We start from the raw sequence: 17,845 nt of genomic DNA on the forward strand, positions 1-17,845 counted from the left end.
GGATGGGCCCAATGAGGCAACCGACATGAGTTACAGCTTTACAGCTTTAATCCAGGAGGTTGGAGCCCTGGCCAGTGGGGCTCCAGGCCAGGAACAGGGCTTCTGCCCACTGCTGATGGAGCCCACTCCCTGCCCCGTCCCAGCCCACAGTGAGCAAACAGGGCAGGCCCCAGCGTTCCTGGCTGGGATCTTGGAAGTAGAGGGACTCTGAGAAAGCAGGGGCTTTGACCCAGGCTTCCAGGTCCTTCTTTTGCCCAGGTAAAAATAGTCCACTGATCCCAAGCCCTCCCCGCCCACCCCTCATTCACGGCCAAGTTCCAGCTCAGCTCCTGGTCTACTTCCCTGGGGCTCCATCACCAGTAGGACTCAGGGCTTGGCCTGGTCTGGGGCCTGGTGAGTAGAGGACCCCTGCCCACCCCCAGGGCCAGATGCAGATGCAGGAGGGGGGGGCATCACTGAAGGGGCAGCAGAGACACAGCTGGTTCCTCAGGCTCCTGGGTAGGAAGGCTGTGGTGGCATATAAGGGGGAGGAGCTGAAAGCCAAGGAGACAGGATGAAGGTCAGGGGCGGCATAGAGGATGGGACGTGACCCCCAATTCCAGAGGCGTGAAGGATCCATGGGGAAGAGGTAGCCTGGATGTTTCCAGCTGAGGTAGAAGTCTGGGAGAGGGACTCAGGGTGAGAAAGGGGCAGGGGAGGTCCGAGCACAGAGGTAGGGGGCGGGCAGGAGCAAGAGGCTCCAGACCGCTGACTTACCTGCAGGGTTGTAGATAGGGGGCCCAGCCGGGTAGAGTGGATACTGGGGAGCAGGACCACTAGGAGGGTACATGTAGCCAGGCTGTGGGGGTGCGGGGCCAGCTTTGGGGTCCTGGGGGTATGGGTACACTGGCTGCACTGGGATGCCTGTCATTGGAATCTCCTGGCCTAGGTGGGGGACAAGGGTCAGCATTCAGAACCCCACCTCCATGGCAAAGCCTCCTCCTCCTGCCCCGGAAACCAAGGAAAGCAGCCCTGGGCCCTGCTGTCTGCTCTGGCGGGCTCCAGGCTGGCCACCTGCTGCCTTTGCCTCCCAGACATGGCTTGGCAGAGTTGAGCGGGGAGCTGTGCACGTGGTCCGTCAGTCTGTGTTTAGCAGGTTTGCTCCCCTCAGCAGCTTTCAGAGGCCTCACGAGCCAGAGAACACAGCCTGGGGAATGTCCCACTTAGGCAAGGACAGGGCAGCTTCAGGGTCTGGTATCTGGTAATCTAGCAGAGCTACCGCTCAGGGGGTCCTCCCTCAGCCTTTTCCTCCCACCCCGACCCCCCGTGCAGTGTCACCGTTCCCACGCTCATCAGGGTTCGGCGTATATGCGGTCGCATGGGCAACACTGAGGCGCACATTGCAGTGCACACCAGAGTACATGCAGTCAGGGCTCACCACTATGGACCCCACCCCGTGTCCTTTCCATGAGTCACGTGCACGGCTGTGCCCACTGCACACACACACCACTGTTGACAGGCGTCCTGCCAAGCACATGTGAATACTCACGTGCACGCATGTCCGCGTACATGCGGTCTGCTGTTCACGTATAGCCCTGGCACGTTCTTATTTCTGGGGTCACGGGCTGGCGGTGCGTGTGCACAGAAGCACACGCTACTGCAGTTCCCACGCCCTTGAACCCTCTGGCGCCCACCGTGGGGTTCGGCCCGGCCCATCTGATGCACCTTACCCGGGACGCACGTACCTTCGAATGGGCTCTGCAGATGCTGGCGCCGGCGGTACAGGTAGCAGCAGGAACAGAGGAAGCAGCAGATGGTGGTGGCCACCACAGCCACAAAGAGGATCACGGCCGAGGCGATGCCTGCTATGGTCTTGGGACTTTAGACAAAGAACAGGTCCCCTCACCTTCCAACACTCATAGGAGGCACTCCTCATTATGGTGACCATAAAACTGTGCTCCAACTCCTGGCCAGCAGGGGGCCGCAGCCAGCTGAGATTTGGGGTTCCTTGAGGGGCTCTGCCCAGTCCCTGTGGAGGAGATCTTAGGGGACCTCCACTTCCCAGAAGACCATGCTGCCTGGCTGGCTAGTGTGAGGCATGCTGGGATTTGTAGTGTGCTCCCCACTTCATCGCTTCTACAGCTACAACCTAATTGGTTAGACTTTGAGCATGTTAGCACTGAAAGCACCTTAAAAATAATCCAGAGCCCTTTTCTTCCAACCCCCCAATCACGCAGTCTCCTTACACCTTTTATATATTCACAGTCCCCTTCAAAAAGAAGTTTGATACCACTAATTTTGTCAACCCCCTCATTTTATGAAGAGGAAATAATGACCCATGAGAGGGTGAGTCTTCCCCAGCATGACAAGGCCAAGGAGAAGTGGACCTGGGAATCAAACCCAAGTCTCCTGCCTTCTTGCCAGAGCTCCTTTCACAAAGCTGCACCCTGTACCCACCACCCACCAAGCGCAAGACGGTTAATACGCCTTTCCTGGACCTTCCGGGCCCCAGCACAGACACACAGTTTTGTCACCAAGCTGAGTCCCAGGTCTGGGCTAAGGCTGTGGAGGTGGACATGGAGAGGGGCAGGAGGGAGACAGGCAGGAGGGGAGGAGGACCGGGCAGGCCTCCTGAGAGGAGGATGGAGGGGGGTTGGGTGGAGGCGGGAGCCCACCTGAAGGCCAGGCAGTGTTTCTGCTGCCTCTCGGTGATGAGCAAGGTCAGGTCTCTGCAGCAGTACCGCTGGTAGCAGGTCCCGCAGCAGAAGGTGAAGAACTCGCAGTTAAAGCCTGGATGCCAGGAGCCATTCCGGTCCAGGTACCACAGGCAGTCCTCGCCGGCCAGCGCTGCGGGCAGGTGGGGTGGGGGTCCCATGGCCACCAGGCCAGCTTTCCGTCCGCCCTTAGCCCCGCTCCCCGAGGCTCCCAGCCGCCGGCTCCCGGGACGCGGGAGCTGCCCCTCGTCGCCACCCTGAGGGGCTCCGCCCCTGAACCCCCGCGGCCTCCCTCCGGGGCTGACCCCGCGCCCCGGGTCAGCTTCCCATGGCCCAGCCTCCCGGCTGGGTCCCCACCCGCTCCCTGCGGACCGGCAGCAGACAGGGGAGCCCCGCGCCCACCCCGCCGCCTCGCTGCCCACCCCCTTACCCAGGGGAGCCCCCAGCACCAGGAGGGCGGCCGCGGCGAGGGGCGCGGCCCCGCAGAGCCCCGGGGGCCGCATGGCGGGGCTTGGGCGCGGCCGGGCCCGGCAGCCTGGAGCAGGGAGCGCAGGACGAAGCCGGCCGGCGGGAGCTGCTGCGGGGCCCAGCCCGCCGCCAGGCTCGGTTTCCTCTCCCGCCTCCTGCGAGGGCGGGACTAAGGCCCGGGCCGCGGTAACCCTGCCCCCCCACGCTCCGCGCCCGGCCCAGGGGGCCACCCACCGGCGACGCCCACCCAGCCCGGGCTCCGGAGCTGGGCACCCCTCACCCAGCCCGGTACTGCCCTGCGCCCCCGCCCCCGGCTCCACGGTGGCTCCTCCCGCCCGAGCCACCGTGGCCACAGCGGGCCGCCGGACTCCGCGGCCAGGGAGGCCTGGCGGTGCCCTGGGCCCGCCCCCACCCCCTGCCTGGGCCCAATCAGTATCCCGGACCCCAGAAGCCCCGATCCTGGTGCCATCTCCGGGTGCCCAGGCACATGGGCCAACCCTAGAGGGGCAGGGCCGGACCTTCCCCTGTGCAGGACCTCCTCTGCCCCAGTGTCCAGCCCAGGACGTCTTGCAGGGAGTGGGGGGGGAGGGGAGGAGGGAGAAGAGGGAAAAGAGGCTGAGAGCACCCCGCCCCCACTCCCAGAACACAGACACGCATTGAGAGGCAGCTCAGAGCCGCTTTGTCCCCCCGCGGTGCCCACAGGCCTGGACTCTGCCAGCTGCACTGGCTCCCTGAGATGGCCCCTTCCCCCTCTGAGTGGACAGCGCTGGCATGCACCAGTCGTGGCCTCATCAGTCGGGATGACAGGCTGGGGCCACCTGGAGCCCATCCAGCTAGACACCCTTCAAAAACCCCTTTCTTCACAAAGCAATCCTGCAGAAATACCGCATTGGCTAGGGAAGCATAGGGAGGGCCAGAGTTAATTACAGTGGAGGCTGTTTTTTGGTGGGTGGGGGTGGGGGGGAGCCAATTAATCCCCTTACAAATTTATACGATCAGTGATTGTGCCCCCTGCTACCTGGTCTATCTTGACCAGGAACTGCCTCACTCCAGGGACAAAATCGAAAGCCTGCCTCAAGCTGTGGCCCTGGTGCAGTCCTTCTCAAAGCACTTTGACATGCACCTCACTGGAGCTCCATTAGCTCCGCGAAGTTGACAGGGGTTCTCATCAATCCTGTTTTACAGATGGAGAAACTAGGACTCAAGGAAATTGTAGGACTTGCCAGAGGTAATACAGCCCCTAAATGGCAGAGGCAACAACAGCAACACCCAAGTCTTCTAAATCCAGGTGGATCCCCTTCCCAACAGCAGAGGGCGTGGTCAGTGAGTCTCTGTGGTGTTCGGAGGGAACCAGGGCAGGGCAGGGAAGGTCCAGCAGAATCTAAAGTTAGGGAAGGGCGGCCAGAAGAGGAGAGGAGCTGCCCTGTCTCAGCCCCTGTGGGCACTAGCACACCCAACCCTAGAGCAGGAGTAAGGGGAGGATTTGCTCCGGCCCCAGGAAGTCGCTGGTAGTCTGATGGGGGCAAGCGATTCTATGTACCCGTGCAGGACCCAGTCACAAATGCAGCAGCAGAGGGACAAAGAGAGACATCTCTCACTTCACCACCCTCTAGACAGTGTGCCCCTTGCCATCCATGTCTTCTTTCCTAGCGCACAAGCTCCGTGAGTGCAGGACCATGTAGCCATTGTGTTCACTGCTGTCACCCAGCCCTTGACGTAGGTAATTACTGTAGGTTCAATGACGTTCAGAGGAAGGGTTGTCCCTCTTCCTGTCCAAGGCTGATCCTCCCACGTGTGCTCTAGACCCCATCTGATCTCTCCATGTTATCTCTTCTCTTCAGTGTCCTTAGTTTATCCTGTCTTATCAGCTCCTTTCCCCAGAGCAAAACCGAAATCTCAAGTCTTTCCTAGTAAAACAAAACAAAACAAGACCAAACAAAGCCAAGCCACATGCTTCCTGAAACTCATTCTTTTCTAGCTACTTTCCTGCTTTTTTCCTTTTTTCTCCAACTGGTCCTCCTCAAATCTCGCCCTGGGTTGAGGCTTCCAGCTGGCCATGACAATGAGTTCTCACGACACTATCAGTGATTTTCTTTCTTTTTTTTTTTTAAAGATTTTATTTATTTATTTGACAGAGACAGCCAGCGAGAGAGGGAATACAAGCAGGGGGAGTGGGAGAGGAAGAAGCAGGCTCCCAGAGGAGGAGCCTGATGTGGGGCTCGATCCCATAACGCCGGGATCACGCCCTGAGCCGAAGGCAGACGCTTAACGACTGAGCCACCCAGGCACCCCTATCAATGATTTTCTAACTGTAAAATTCTAGGGAAACTTTTCAGTCCATGGGATAGGAGTGTTGAGACTGGGTCAGAGGGTGGAGAAGGGCTGGGGGCAGGCCAGAGGGAGAACTGGCAGGGTTGGGAGAGCCTGGAGATGAAGGGCTGAGGCTAGCTCAGTCACAGTAATGGAGCTGAGTCCTGACAGAGGCCATGGAACTGGGCAGGAGTGGGACGAGGCTGGGTGGGGGCACTGGAGAGGGACTGGGGGGCCTGAGAAGGGGGTTGTCCAAATCTTTAGGCCTGAAGGGGCTTCACTGTACCTCGTCCACCCAGGACACACAGGAGCCTCCTGCCCTCACCAAGCCAGTCTCCCGGGCCCCAGTGAAGGGCAGAGCCACTTTCCTGGAAAAGGAGAGGCAGAAAGTAATTAATCTGTGATCAGATGAGACAAAATATGAACTTTGCCAGTAGCAGGCTCTCCCCAAGGGGCCTGGAATATGATAACAGTAATGCTAGCAGCTAACACTGCAAATGAGTTTGTCCCATTGTACAGGGGTTGGAAATGAACTTTACCAGCTTACCCAGCTGGGATTTGAAGATGGTCTTCTGTGACTTCTAAGTCCAGGCCCTTGCAGTCCATGGCCTGCCTCTCCTGTAACATGTCTAAAATGCTCCCCACTATGCTTGGCATACAGATCACGTACTTGGGGAAACTGATACCCAGCCCTTATCCCCGGCAGGAGTCTATGTGGGAAGATAGCGGGATATTTAGAGTGGGGAAGGGCAGTGGAAGCCAGGCAGAGAGGAGGGGCTGGGACCATGCCTGTGACCCAGTTTGGGCTTTGCCTGGGTCTGTGGTACCCGAGTGAATGCACTGCTGAGTCATCTCACTGCTGGGCTGCATGGCCAGCCCAGGGCTCCTCCCCACCCCCTTTTGTTCCTCTTCAAATCAGAGCTGAGAGTAGCCCTGGGCTCTCCCAGGGCCTTCCTGCCCTCCCAGGACCGCGGCCCTGGAGCCTCCATTCCAGAGGCTCCTGCCCCACCCAGCTGTCTGGCTCAGGGGGATTCTGGGCCATTGTGAGATAAGGGGAACTCCATTCCTCTCCCCTACTTGCCTCGAGGTTAGTCCCATGCTTTCTCCAGTCCTCCTCCTCCCAGTTGTCCTCTGGCACAGTCACCTCCTGCAGATAGATAATTACGCATTCCTTTCTTCCCAAGGACCCCGAGCCCTTTCCTCATTGATTTAATCTCATTACACCCACTCCAGGGTGTCAAAGACACACTGATTCTTCCTTGCAACCCAGAGCTGGGGAGACCAAGGCCCAGGAGAGCCCCAGAAACTTGGCCAAGTTCTCACGGCTTAGCTGGGGACTAAAGGAACCAGATCTCCTGGCTCCCACTGTCCCCAAATAAACCAACATCTCTCTTGCAACATAGGGTCTTTCCTGGTGTCTCACTTTATTCTTTCTCAGTGCTAACGAAAGACTGTGACTCTCGAGTTTGTCCTCTTGGTGGAGGGGGAGTTCTGGGGATGGGCGAAGGACAGTGGGGATCAGCCTCACCACCGGCCCAGCTACCGGTAGGAAGGAGCACTGTTTTGGCAATACCTTTGCAGGATTGCCTGCCCCAGAGTGCTCTGCTGCTTTGCAGAGCCCCAGGGCAGCCTGGGCAGAACCTCCACAGCCTGGGCCTCAGGAAAGGAGGGGTTAGCTGGGCTGGTTTGGGTGGTATCTATGAACAGCCTGTGGGGGGGGGGGCGCTGTGGGAGCAGCAGCAGTCCCAGGCAGCCAGTGCCTAGCCTCGGGAGCCCAGCCCAACCAGTGGGGCAGACGGGGAGGGCCAGGTTATCTTTAAATGGCACCTTACTCAGACTGCACCTCTGCCAGCTGGGCAGGGTGGGGGCAGACAAGTGTTATTTTGGGATCTGAGGGTAAGGAAGGAAGACGGTTCTGTTTACAGCTCTCTTTGTTTATCCCCACTCCCTCTCCTGGGAAGGGTTTGGGGACATGGGCCTCAGCTGGTCCTTTCTGCAGTGGGGTCTCTGTTTTCAGCCTAGCCCTGTTAATCAGTGGCACGGGTGGGAACTGTTGGACCGACAGAGGCACAGGGCCTTTGGTGGTGCGGCAAGCTCTGCAAAGACAAGTTGGGGTAGTGAGAGTTGCTTTAGGCTTGGAGTTAGACTAATGGCCGCCATTACTGCTTCCTGTGAGCCAGCACTCCGCGGTGCTTAGTATGCTGTTGACTTTAATCCTCGGAATGAGTCCCTGATGCGGATAACAATATGACACCTGTTCTGGGGATGAGGAGATGAAGGTACAGATAATTTAAGCAGCTTGCCCAAAGTCACGCAGCTGGTAGATGGCAAGAGCCAGATTCGAACCCAAGCAGTCTGGCTCTGGAATTCCCACTCTGAACCCCTAACCAGAGCATGAATCCTGTTCCCTCTGTCACTGGCTCTGTAAACCTGGGGAAGTCACCTAATCCCTCTGGGCTGGGCTTCCTCGTTTGTACTGGACTATGGTTTAGTCAAACCCACTAGAATCCTCAAGTCAGCTGGCAGAGGCCCTCTGGCCCATTCTCTCTCTCCCTGTTCAATGGAAAAAGAATTTACTCAGGGTCACATAACACGTCACTAGCAGAGCTTGGGCAGGAACCCAACCCTCTTGCCTCCACATATATTTCTGTGCTCTTGCCAGCGAAGCTCCATGAGTCAGGGATGAGGCAAGGGAGCCCAGCCAGGGAGGGATAGGAGATCAGGCGTGGATCCGCAATCACAAAAGCAGGTGTAAGAGAAACGCCACATTGCTTTTCTTTCCATCCAGTTAGATCAGACCAAGTCTCTACCCTGCCGGCTGGTGGGGAATTATCTATCTTCTGGGATCACAAGAAGGTCCTGGGACCTCACACAATGCAAAGTACTGAGGGTGGGCCCTGCAGGCCTCGTCCTCTGACATCCAGGCGCGGGCAAGTACAGCAGTCCGGCCTGGGTGCCGCGGGCACAGACACCATTCCCAGAGCCCTGGCGCCCAGCAGCTTGCCTCCCCAGGGACTCCATGCAGCCCCTTCCTTAGGAAGTCCTCCCGTCCCCAAGTGCTCTGCCAGGATCCGGGCAGGGTCCCTACCATTCAGGCCCCATGGACTTCTGCTTTTTGTCCTCTGGGACCCCTCCCCTTTCTGTCTCTTCCCTTCTTCCTCTGTGACCCTGAGCCTTATCTCAGTGCAGTCAAGCTCTTACAGAGGCTCCACAAGCATGGCTATCCTCAAGCAGCTCTGCTTTCCACCCTGCAAAAGCAACTAAGGCAAGGAGATGCAGACTTGGGCTATATTCTTGGAATAAGTAGAGGGGAAAAAACCTAGTGAAAGCAAGCCAATACATCGATAACTTATAATATCATGTAGAACGTCACAGAAAAACTGCTTAGCAGGTGGAAGGCAGGAGCTGCAGCCACCACCTGTTTCTATCCTGTTCCCAGGCAGGATGGCAGTGCCGCAGCTCTTCCTCACAGAGCTGGCCTCCCAAAGGCTCCCTGAGACCCTAATTTAGCAGCAGCATCTGTGAAACTGAACTGAGTCATTCTGATCCAGTGAGTCAGGGAGACGGAGCCAAACATAGCTCCCAGCTCCTGGAGGGCGGGGAAGACACGGAGAGAAGCACTCTCTCCCATTTGAAGTGCTTCAATGAAGTCATCTTTAATTCTAACTACAACTCGGAGGTAGGTATTAGCTCTCCATTTTACAAATATGGAAACCAAGGATCAGAGGGGATGTCACTTACCGCACCTGCCTCCTCCCCTTCTGGCTCTGCAATCATGCCAAGTTAGAGCAACTCGAGACTTGAAGGGACTTCCTAGGCCTTCCGGTCAGGCCAGTCCTTCCTCCTTTTCTCTTCCTGCAGCACATCTGCCATAAAGTCGTGCACCATACAGGTCCAAAAAACCCAGTGTAATTCGCAATTTTAGAAAAACAACAGTAATGCCACACATTTCTCACCTACTCAAAAAACAAAACATAATAAAACAAACAACCCCCACCAAAACAAAACAGGAGAATGTGAGGGTCCTTGTTAGATGGCTAATGTGGAGGCTGTACCAATCCAGCAGAGAAAGATGGGTAATTCACAAAAGGTAGAATTTTATTAACAATCACTTTAGGCTGCTTTGCTACCTGAATCCTGAGGAAGTGTGGTGGAGGTCCAGACTGAGCCCCTGTCAGCCGTCACTTCTGGAAGACCTTTCTCCACCCGCCATCAGGGCCCATGGACTCTCCCTTGTCAACCTGTCACTGTCTGACCTCTTCCACTCCATGTCCTCCTGTTACTCAGGGCTCTCACCTGCACTCCTGCCCTCAGTCTCCCTTTCTAGTCATGTTTGGACAGACATCAGAACGCTTTCCAAAATGCAAACCTGATCATGTCACGTCTCTGCCTAAAGTTTGTGAGTGACCTGTTTCCGGAAGAGGGCAAGGCCTGTAGGATCCCTCCCCATGTGGCCTCCACTTGTTCTCCCAGCTGATTTCTGGCCAAGAGCCCTTTGAACCATAAATTCCAATACTTTCAACCTGTGTATAAGCTGTGAAAATGCAGTCCTATTCCGTGATATTCTTTTCTCTGTAGTGTCCTACCCCACGCTCATCTGCCTGGCAAACACACAGGGGAGGTGATAGAAAACTGGCAGAAAGTGCAAAACCTACTCGGATCAGAATCGCACACTTCGCTGTGACTTTTGGCAGGTGACATTTAATAACCCTGTGCCTCAGTTTCATCAGTCTGGAGATGGGTAAACAGAAATGTGCACTTTGTAGTTACTAGATGGTCTGCATGAGATAACCCAAGGAACACTCTGGAACAGTCACTGGCATTTAGTGCTGCTGAAACCTTAGCAGTGGTTAGCCACCTCGCAAGTGCTCAGTTTAAGGGTCACCTTCTCCATGCAGCCCTGCCTGCCTTCTTCTCCCCGTTACCATTAACCATTCCTCTTTTGGGTAGTGGGGATCGACCCCAGTACTTCTCTCATAGTACTACCCACATCTGTTGCATTATTTTTGACCCCCTACTGGACTAGCTTCTTGAGGGAAAGGGCCAAGCCTCTCCAGAATCTAGCACTGGCCTTGCATGGAAGAACAGTTTGGTGTTTGCTGAACGGAATAAACGTAGTGGCCAGAAATTGGCTTTGAGTTTATCATCTACTTGTTGGCCATGTGTCTGCCTGGCTGCGGTGAGAAGTAGAGTAGGTCTTTCACTGGACAACCCTTTCATTTTCCAAAGCAGTGTCCTGTTTTCCCTGAGTCTTCTCAGCTCCTTCAAGCTTCTTCCCCCCAAAACAGCTTTGGTCCTCCAGTTCTTGGTTTTCCTCTTGCAGATGGGCTCGCCGTCTGTCAGGGAGCCTCCTGTTTGAGCACCATAATGGAACCGAGCACTCTAGGATTGCTGACAGACACAGAGGACTGAAATGATCTTGCACAATCTGTGTCTACTACCCCAGCCAGGACTGCACTGGAGTTTAGTGAGGACACGTTAACAGTTCCTGACATCGTGAACACTTCTTACCGGCACACAGAATTGTTAACAAGAGCCCAGTGCTCTGTAATTCTTCAGTCTCTTCAGACTCATCAATCTGAGTTTTGAAAACAACCTTACCTTTAAATTCTGCTTATTTTTAAAGCTTGTATTTGTTTGAATCCTTAATTGTCATCCTTCCCAGGGGTTCCTGTTATTTAAAAATCTGATCGGCAGGGGAACCTGGGTGGCTCAGTCAGTTAAGCATCTGACTTGATTTCTTCTCAGGTTATGATTCTAAGGTTGAGAGATGTAGCCCCAAGGAACTTGCTTGGGATTCTCGCTCTCCTTCTAACCCCTTCCCCCACCTAAAAAAAAAATCTGATCAGCAACTCTCCTATCTAGTACAGTTTCTTTTGTAAATGGCTCAAACCCTCTTCTGGAATGGCTAAGGCATTACAAAGCCCCCTCATCTGTCATTAGTATCAAAAGAGGGCCAAGCACAGAGCCCTGGGGCACAGCATAAACCACTCCACAATAAGTCGGTCTGTGGTCTGAGAGTTGGTGGCCGGTAACCAACTTCTCTATTCTCCTAATGCTTTGATTTTACCGTGCCCAGATGTTATCTGTTCACAAAATCAGACGAGGAGTCTAGTTTGGCAGCGCTTGCTCTGAACTCATAATGAACATGTATTAAACCCCAGTGATTACAACATTCTTATTTATCAGCTCGAGTCATCTGTCTGTAGTCCCTGATCTGTCACAGATCGGGCAGGAACTCACAACCAGCTTCCTTCCGTTCTTGGACTTCCACCTCCTCCATCTTCTGGTTGTGTCTTCCATTTTCCCTTCAGTTCTTTCCACTAAGAGCCCAACACCCTGCTGGGAAAGCCCTTGGTGTCCTAGGTGTTACTCACCAGGCTCAGGAGACCTGAAGTAGTTCAGAGCAGCACAGCGTTCTCTCATTCCCTTGTTTATCTTATCTTGACCTTCAACTCATTTCAACCTGCTAGCCCCAATCTTTTCAGACCCAAGGTAGTTCTTTGGCCAAAAGAACAGGAGACAAAACAGGAGCTAGAGTTCAACTTTCTGGCAATACCACCGGACTCAAGCAGATCTTTTTTCTCCCTGCTGATGCTGGATATAGTCTCTGAACTCTCTTTCTCATCGACAGAATGGGTATATTATTCACTGTGTACCTGCCGTAAAGGTTAAATGGGATGATGTGAAAATGCTGTGGGAGCACAGAAGTGCCTGCACACCAAGGGGTCCAAGACCCCCTGCTCTCATCCACAACAGTATGTCTGTTGGGCAAGGGTGGCCCCCCCCAGATGATATGAAGACCCTTTCCTTCAGGGCTCTAGTTTTCCAGTCCTCCCCAAAAATCAGCGAGAGAGGACCTTTTTTGGCACTAGATACAGATTCTTTTCTAATTAGCACGCCCAGAAGGGGCCTATATTATTCTATGTGTGGGAGCCCTAAGACTTGCCGAACTCAGCAATTCAGTGCCAATGGCATGAGACCATTCTTTTGTGCCAAAATCAGGAGCTGATTTGGCCTCCTGGAACCTTCAGCACTGAAACCAACTGGCACTGCCTTGAGATCAACTATGGAGTGAGTTTCTAAGGCTGACTGTGGTTTTCCTGAGCACCAATTGGCCAGACCTCCTATCACTGCCCCAATATAAGCGACTCTCCCAACTCAAGAGGGGAGAAGCAGCAGGGTCAGTTACTAGTCTCAGAACCTGGCTGGGAGCAGACCGTGCTGTGCACACGCCCTCAGGCTTTTCAAAGACAGTAACGTTAACAGACACTTTCCCCAACTCAGTCTGATGTGGGAATTGTACTCCAGGGACACCTAGTGGCGTGAAATCACTATTAGCTACAAAATCCTCAGGCTTCCCTAACAGTCCTGTACAGTAAATGCCCCACAAGTGGGGCCCTTTCCTCAAGAACATAGACTTAAATTCACTTTATACTGTATTTCTCATCTGCAGGACCACAAGCCTAAAGAAATCTCTTGTAGCTACTAAAACTGGGCACCAAGTGTGGGCACTCTCAAAAAAGGGAGTGCTGGGCTTTGCCTTCCTCCCCTTGATTTATTATCCTCACTCACTCTCTGAACCCACAAAAGACTGAAATTCCGAATTAAGGGACTGCCCTTAAAAATACTTGGACGATACTAGTTCTCTAAGAATCATTTCGAGCTAGGTGAGCTAAAACACACTAGGGTGTCTACATGGCTCCACCTAATCCTTTTCCCCTTATTCTTATTTTCCTTCTAAAAGGAACAGAAGGCAGATGTGCTGGGACACCTTATACCATGCGGACTAAATTCATTTGTAAAGATTACTTTACTCTCCTAGAAAAATACACATTGCAAATTTGAGGGCTACAACTTAACCACTTTAGAGGATTCCTGAGGGAGAGGGGGTAACCTTTGAATATCAGACTGTGTGGTGACGTGTGGGAGAGGAATATTAAATATGGTTGGGTCAGGAGGACTTTTAAAAAAATGTTTTTCCCATTTTTTTTTCTAAAAAAGGAAAACCAAGGTGCCATCTGTCTGGCTTATTTTGTCTGTGTGCATGTATACACAGGGATAGCTTGGGGGGAGGGGCTGTGTCATGCAATGAGGCAAAAACAAGATGACTTCCTTTGACAGGGGAGCCTTAGTGTTATAGGAGGGAGACAAGGAGAAGTCACTGGAGAGGGCTCAGAATGTAGCTGCTCCCTCTCGTTCCTATGGAGAACCCAGAGCGTCTGTGGTGGAGGGCAGAAAGCAGAATCATCTCTCTAGGGTATTCCTATCTGAACACATCAGATGTCCTATGAAAGTAAACAGGTCTGTTTTAGAGTATAAATGGTCATGACTTCCTGTGCTCCTGAAGTGGGGCAAAATAATCCATGAACACATAATCCTTCTGGGCAATATGTTTCTGGAGTGGCCAGCAGAGGACTCTAGGAACAGAAGTGAGGGCACAGGTGGGGAGCAAAAGGTTCTAGAGATGGAGTCTCTTCAGGGAGTCTTTGAGAAATGTCCTTTGTTCCAGTATTCCTAAGTGACAGCACTGGTGAGCTTGGTCTGAATTGTCAGGGTCACTCTGCAAAGACCAAGGGCCAAGAGTCAGGAGGCCACTCTAGGTTGAAAAGAAAGTACATCTTGAGGCCAGTTAAGGGCTGCAAAATGGTTTGTGGCTGGGCCAGGAGGAGCAGATGTGGAAAGTCTCCGTTTTTTAGATGCCAATGGTCTGCAGAACCCGCCTCTCGTTGTCATTAAGGTGGCCTGAGAACATTATGTAGCAGGGCTGCTGAGCAAACTGGCAGAGGAAGTCCGTGAGATATGCCTGGAGGGAAGAAAAAGAGTGGCATTACCGAGGGTTCCCAGGCTCACCGTCTGTAGCAGGGCAAGAACCCCAAGTGGTATAGAAAGCACTGGCTTTTAGACAAATGCCAACATCCTGAGGGGTGGCTTTCTACATTCTTAGATCTAGTTCAGGTTCAACCCAGAGCCTAAATTCCATAAAGAGATGAAATTTTCCCAACAGATCTCATATTCCACCCAAGGACCTTCACAAGATAGCCAGGTCGCAAGAAACTGGACTGCCATACTGGCAGGTGTAACGCTAAGGTGCAAAGGCCCAGCCCACCCAGAGCCCTTGACTACTCAGCAAGACAGGAACTCTGCCCTGAAGCTCCCAGGATGAACTATAAATGGGTTTGAGGCCATATTCCTGACATTGTCACTTGCAAGACATCTATCTTCTCCGGACATTCTCACCTGCAGATCAATCTGATAGAGAGGATCCTTTAGGGCATCAGGGTCATCTTCCTCATCATCCTCGTAGTAATCCTCCTCTGTCAGACACAGCCAACATAGAGAGGGGTCAGGGCAGAGGCCCCTGCTTGTGCCTCAAATGGGGAGGCATCACCACATGGCTGGGGTACAAGGGCTAAAAGAGCCCAAGGAACGTCCCTTGTGGGCCCACCTCTCCCCTTTCTTTGGCATGCAGTTCTTGGTACCAGTGCACAGAAAAGGTATTTAGCATGGCTGTCCTCTTCTCAAACTGCTTACCATATTTACTTGTAGCGAGAATGTCAGATAAGAGCTGGCCAGCTAAACCATCCTCTTCCTCCTCTTCGTCCTCCTCCTGGTCCTCCCACATATCATTGGAGTCATCTACTTGGAGAGGAAAAGCAGCTGGAGCACGCTCACACGTTTTCCCTTCCCAAATGCAAACAGGCCAGAACAGAAGGGTCCCAAGGGTTTTTGCAACGTGGCCTGTGGCCAAGCCCTCCCAAAATGTTTAAATGGAAGAACTGAGGGTGTTCTGGTGGGTAGATAAAAGGTTGAGAAACTCCTGAGACAAACCAATCAGAAAGGGCTAAGCAGCTTGCTCCTGGCTGCCTCCCACCCCAGCCTCCGAGAGACTTCATAAGGCAGACTTGAGGAGCGGCTCTTCACGTGTGTAGCAGTGCTAGCCACATGACAGGCATGCAGCAAACATTAAACAACCCCCCAGTGATTCAATAAGCCAAACTGATAATTGGAACATTTGTAACATGATCTGCCAGGCTAAAAGTCTGCTGGGAGTGAGCCTGGTGCACCTTGACCCCACTCTGCAGGAGTGGCCTGGCGCGCGGCGTTGGCCTCCATGACGTTGGAGAGCTCATTGATGATCAGCTTCAGGATCTTGACCAGCAAAGGAATGTTCGTCCAGCGCTCAGGGTCTGGAAAGGAAAGGAAAGGCTTCTAGGCAGACTGTCAGTGGGCTCCCGTCTGGCAGTGCTCCCCGTCCTCCTGCGGCACTGCTCACCAGACACAGTTCACCAGCCCTCAGACTTTCCACCATTCCAGACCCTATCCAGTTGCCAAAGAACGACTTAGGGTTAAATAACTTCATTCTGCTTGGTGTTCTAAGAGTTCAGAAATTCGGACAGGTGAGAGAGTTCAGGAATTACAGGAGATAGGTTTTTGCTGGTAATAAAGCTTGGACACCAAGTAGCTGTACAGAGTGCGATACTCCAGTCCCCATGACTTGCAGCTTGAGAAACAGCATAGCTGATGATAAAGCTACAGCTGAAGACGGCAGCCTTGCACTCGCTGCTTACTGAGATCACTGAGATCACAGGCCAAAAGCAATCTGATAACAGAGACATGTTGAAATGGGTATCACAGCCCCTGAATGAAGCTGAAAGTTGGGGTACCTGAGACTGTTTTTGCCAATTTTCAGCAACAAGAAGGAACTGTCTGTTCTGATCCTTTACCTATAGCTTTTTTGTTCCTTTTTATCAAAGCCGTCACTAACAATTATATTTTAAAAATCTAGATCACAGTACATCCCTGCCTTCCACCCCACTTAGCCCCTAGGGAGGAGACTGGAGGGGCAGCAGCATCACCCACTTTTGGCTGACTTAGAGCGGGTGCGGATGCCCTCATCCATGCTGTAGATCTCCTCTCCCTTCACGCGGATATCCTGTAGCCGTTTGTCATCTGCATTGATGCCATGCTGGAGCAGTTTACACAGTGCCACAGAGCTAGCAAGGAAGAGCCAAAAAGGGTCAATCAGCAACCCATCTAGAGTTCACTCCAAGGAGATAAGCAATTATGTCCTAAGACTCTTCTCTTGGTTGGTGAAAATTTTGTTCACAACTAATTAGAAGAGATAAGAGAACTTAGCTGAAAATGCGATTTAGTGTTCATGAGGATGGGCTAATGAGTTTTGAACTTCTTGAACAAAGCTAGGGTGGGCAAGGATCACAATGGCTGGCCACACTGGCAGGTGCAATGGAGTGATGAGAACCAGTGGGAGGCAAGTCGAGGACAGGCCGTTAGCGAGCCAGGGTTAGAAGGCTTGGGTTTATAAAGGCAAGTAAGCCACCAGCAGTACTTGGCTGGTGAAGTCTGTGGCAGAGGAGTGTCTCTAGCCAGCAGAGGGGGGAAAAAGAAATATGGTGTACTTCTGTCGACCATGTTTTGGAAATTTCAAGATGGCAGCTTTTCAAAGACACCGATTAACAATAAAGAAATAGAGGGAAAAGGGAATAGAAGGGGCAGTTTGCCATGTTGAACAAAAATCAATGAAGCAGTTAGGGAAAGAAGAAAGGCAAGGAGAGGGCAGAATGCCCACAAAAGAAAGATGGGCCCTACCTGACTTTGCCCTCATATTGTCCATAGAACAGATGCTGTCGGCTTGTCCATTCAGCCATTACAAACTCCAGGGCGGGTTTGCCAGTAGGTCCTGGGAGGCTGCACAGGAACTCCAAGAGGGGTTCCAGCTGAGTGTGTACCAGATGAGCGAACACCATGATCAGAGACTAGGAGGGAACAAGAAGGACGTCTGCTTCAGGGAAACCAATTTCAGAGACTTGGGGATGAGGGGGAATGGGGCCGGCCAGTCAAGAAATAGAGAACATGGAGATTTCCTTGTCAACATTTCTTGGGCCAGAATAGACAGATTTTACGTAACTGTTCTGCAAGGACAGTAAGACAAAGTAAAATACCTCAGGACCTGTATATCGATTTCCGTCTCTACCACCTGGAGGTTGGGAAAGCCCGCCTTCCCCACTGTCCTCTTACCTGCATGACACTGAGCGTTTCTGCCTGCTGCATCTTACTGAGGATGGCACGAAGAATCTGGTCCAGATTCTCCCCCAGCTCCCGCCCTGCCTTGGAGATGAGGGTGGAGACGAGGCGACCCACAAAGGCCGCAGTGAACTCAGAGGTACGGGGGTCCAGGAGCTGGCTCACCACTTGCATCACGTACCACAGCCCATTGTGGCCCTGCTCGTCGTGCCACTGGGCCACCTGCTCCAGTGTCACGGACACATAAGCCCGCAAGCACTCTCCACCATTCTAGGGAGACAAAGATGGCAAATGAGATCAGCAACAGGGGAGACAGATGTCAGGAGGCC

General features: G+C 53.2%; 2 protein-coding genes and 1 long non-coding RNA gene across 3 annotated transcripts in view; all 3 read right to left on the reverse strand.

The window, feature by feature from the left end:
* Positions 1 to 281: 281 nt before the first annotated feature.
* On the reverse strand, positions 282 to 3,535 carry SHISA4 (shisa family member 4). Its single transcript, XM_045787674.2, has 5 exons — positions 3,124 to 3,535; positions 2,655 to 2,826; positions 1,725 to 1,858; positions 757 to 924; positions 282 to 533 (listed from the first exon to the last, which is right to left on the reverse strand). The coding sequence occupies exons 1-5, from the start codon at positions 3,194 to 3,196 to the stop codon at positions 487 to 489; spliced, it is 594 nt and encodes a 197-aa protein (XP_045643630.1). The 5' UTR covers positions 3,197 to 3,535; the 3' UTR covers positions 282 to 486.
* Positions 3,536 to 5,297: 1,762 nt separating this feature from the next.
* LOC148110649 (uncharacterized) lies at positions 5,298 to 7,144 on the reverse strand. Its single transcript, XR_015722313.1, has 3 exons — positions 7,045 to 7,144; positions 6,553 to 6,618; positions 5,298 to 5,839 (listed from the first exon to the last, which is right to left on the reverse strand). It is a non-coding gene; the product is annotated as an uncharacterized LOC148110649 (long non-coding RNA).
* Positions 7,145 to 13,265: 6,121 nt separating this feature from the next.
* The window catches only part of IPO9 (importin 9), a 53,477-nt gene continuing 48,897 nt past the window's right edge, over positions 13,266 to 17,845 (reverse strand). The window contains exons 18-24 of the mRNA XM_045787685.2: positions 17,511 to 17,786; positions 17,082 to 17,248; positions 16,335 to 16,468; positions 15,539 to 15,661; positions 15,006 to 15,110; positions 14,712 to 14,788; positions 13,266 to 14,277 (exon numbers count right to left, since the gene is read on the reverse strand). Coding sequence (XP_045643641.1) covers positions 14,167 to 14,277; positions 14,712 to 14,788; positions 15,006 to 15,110; positions 15,539 to 15,661; positions 16,335 to 16,468; positions 17,082 to 17,248; positions 17,511 to 17,786 — 993 coding nt within the window. The 3' untranslated portion in view covers positions 13,266 to 14,166. The remainder of the gene's footprint in view (positions 14,278 to 14,711; positions 14,789 to 15,005; positions 15,111 to 15,538; positions 15,662 to 16,334; positions 16,469 to 17,081; positions 17,249 to 17,510; positions 17,787 to 17,845) is intronic.

Source organism: Ursus americanus, chromosome 2, assembly GCF_024610735.1.
Source record: "Ursus americanus isolate L20-20 chromosome 2, mUrsAme1.1.p, whole genome shotgun sequence".
Classification (NCBI taxonomy): domain Eukaryota; kingdom Metazoa; phylum Chordata; class Mammalia; order Carnivora; family Ursidae; genus Ursus; species Ursus americanus.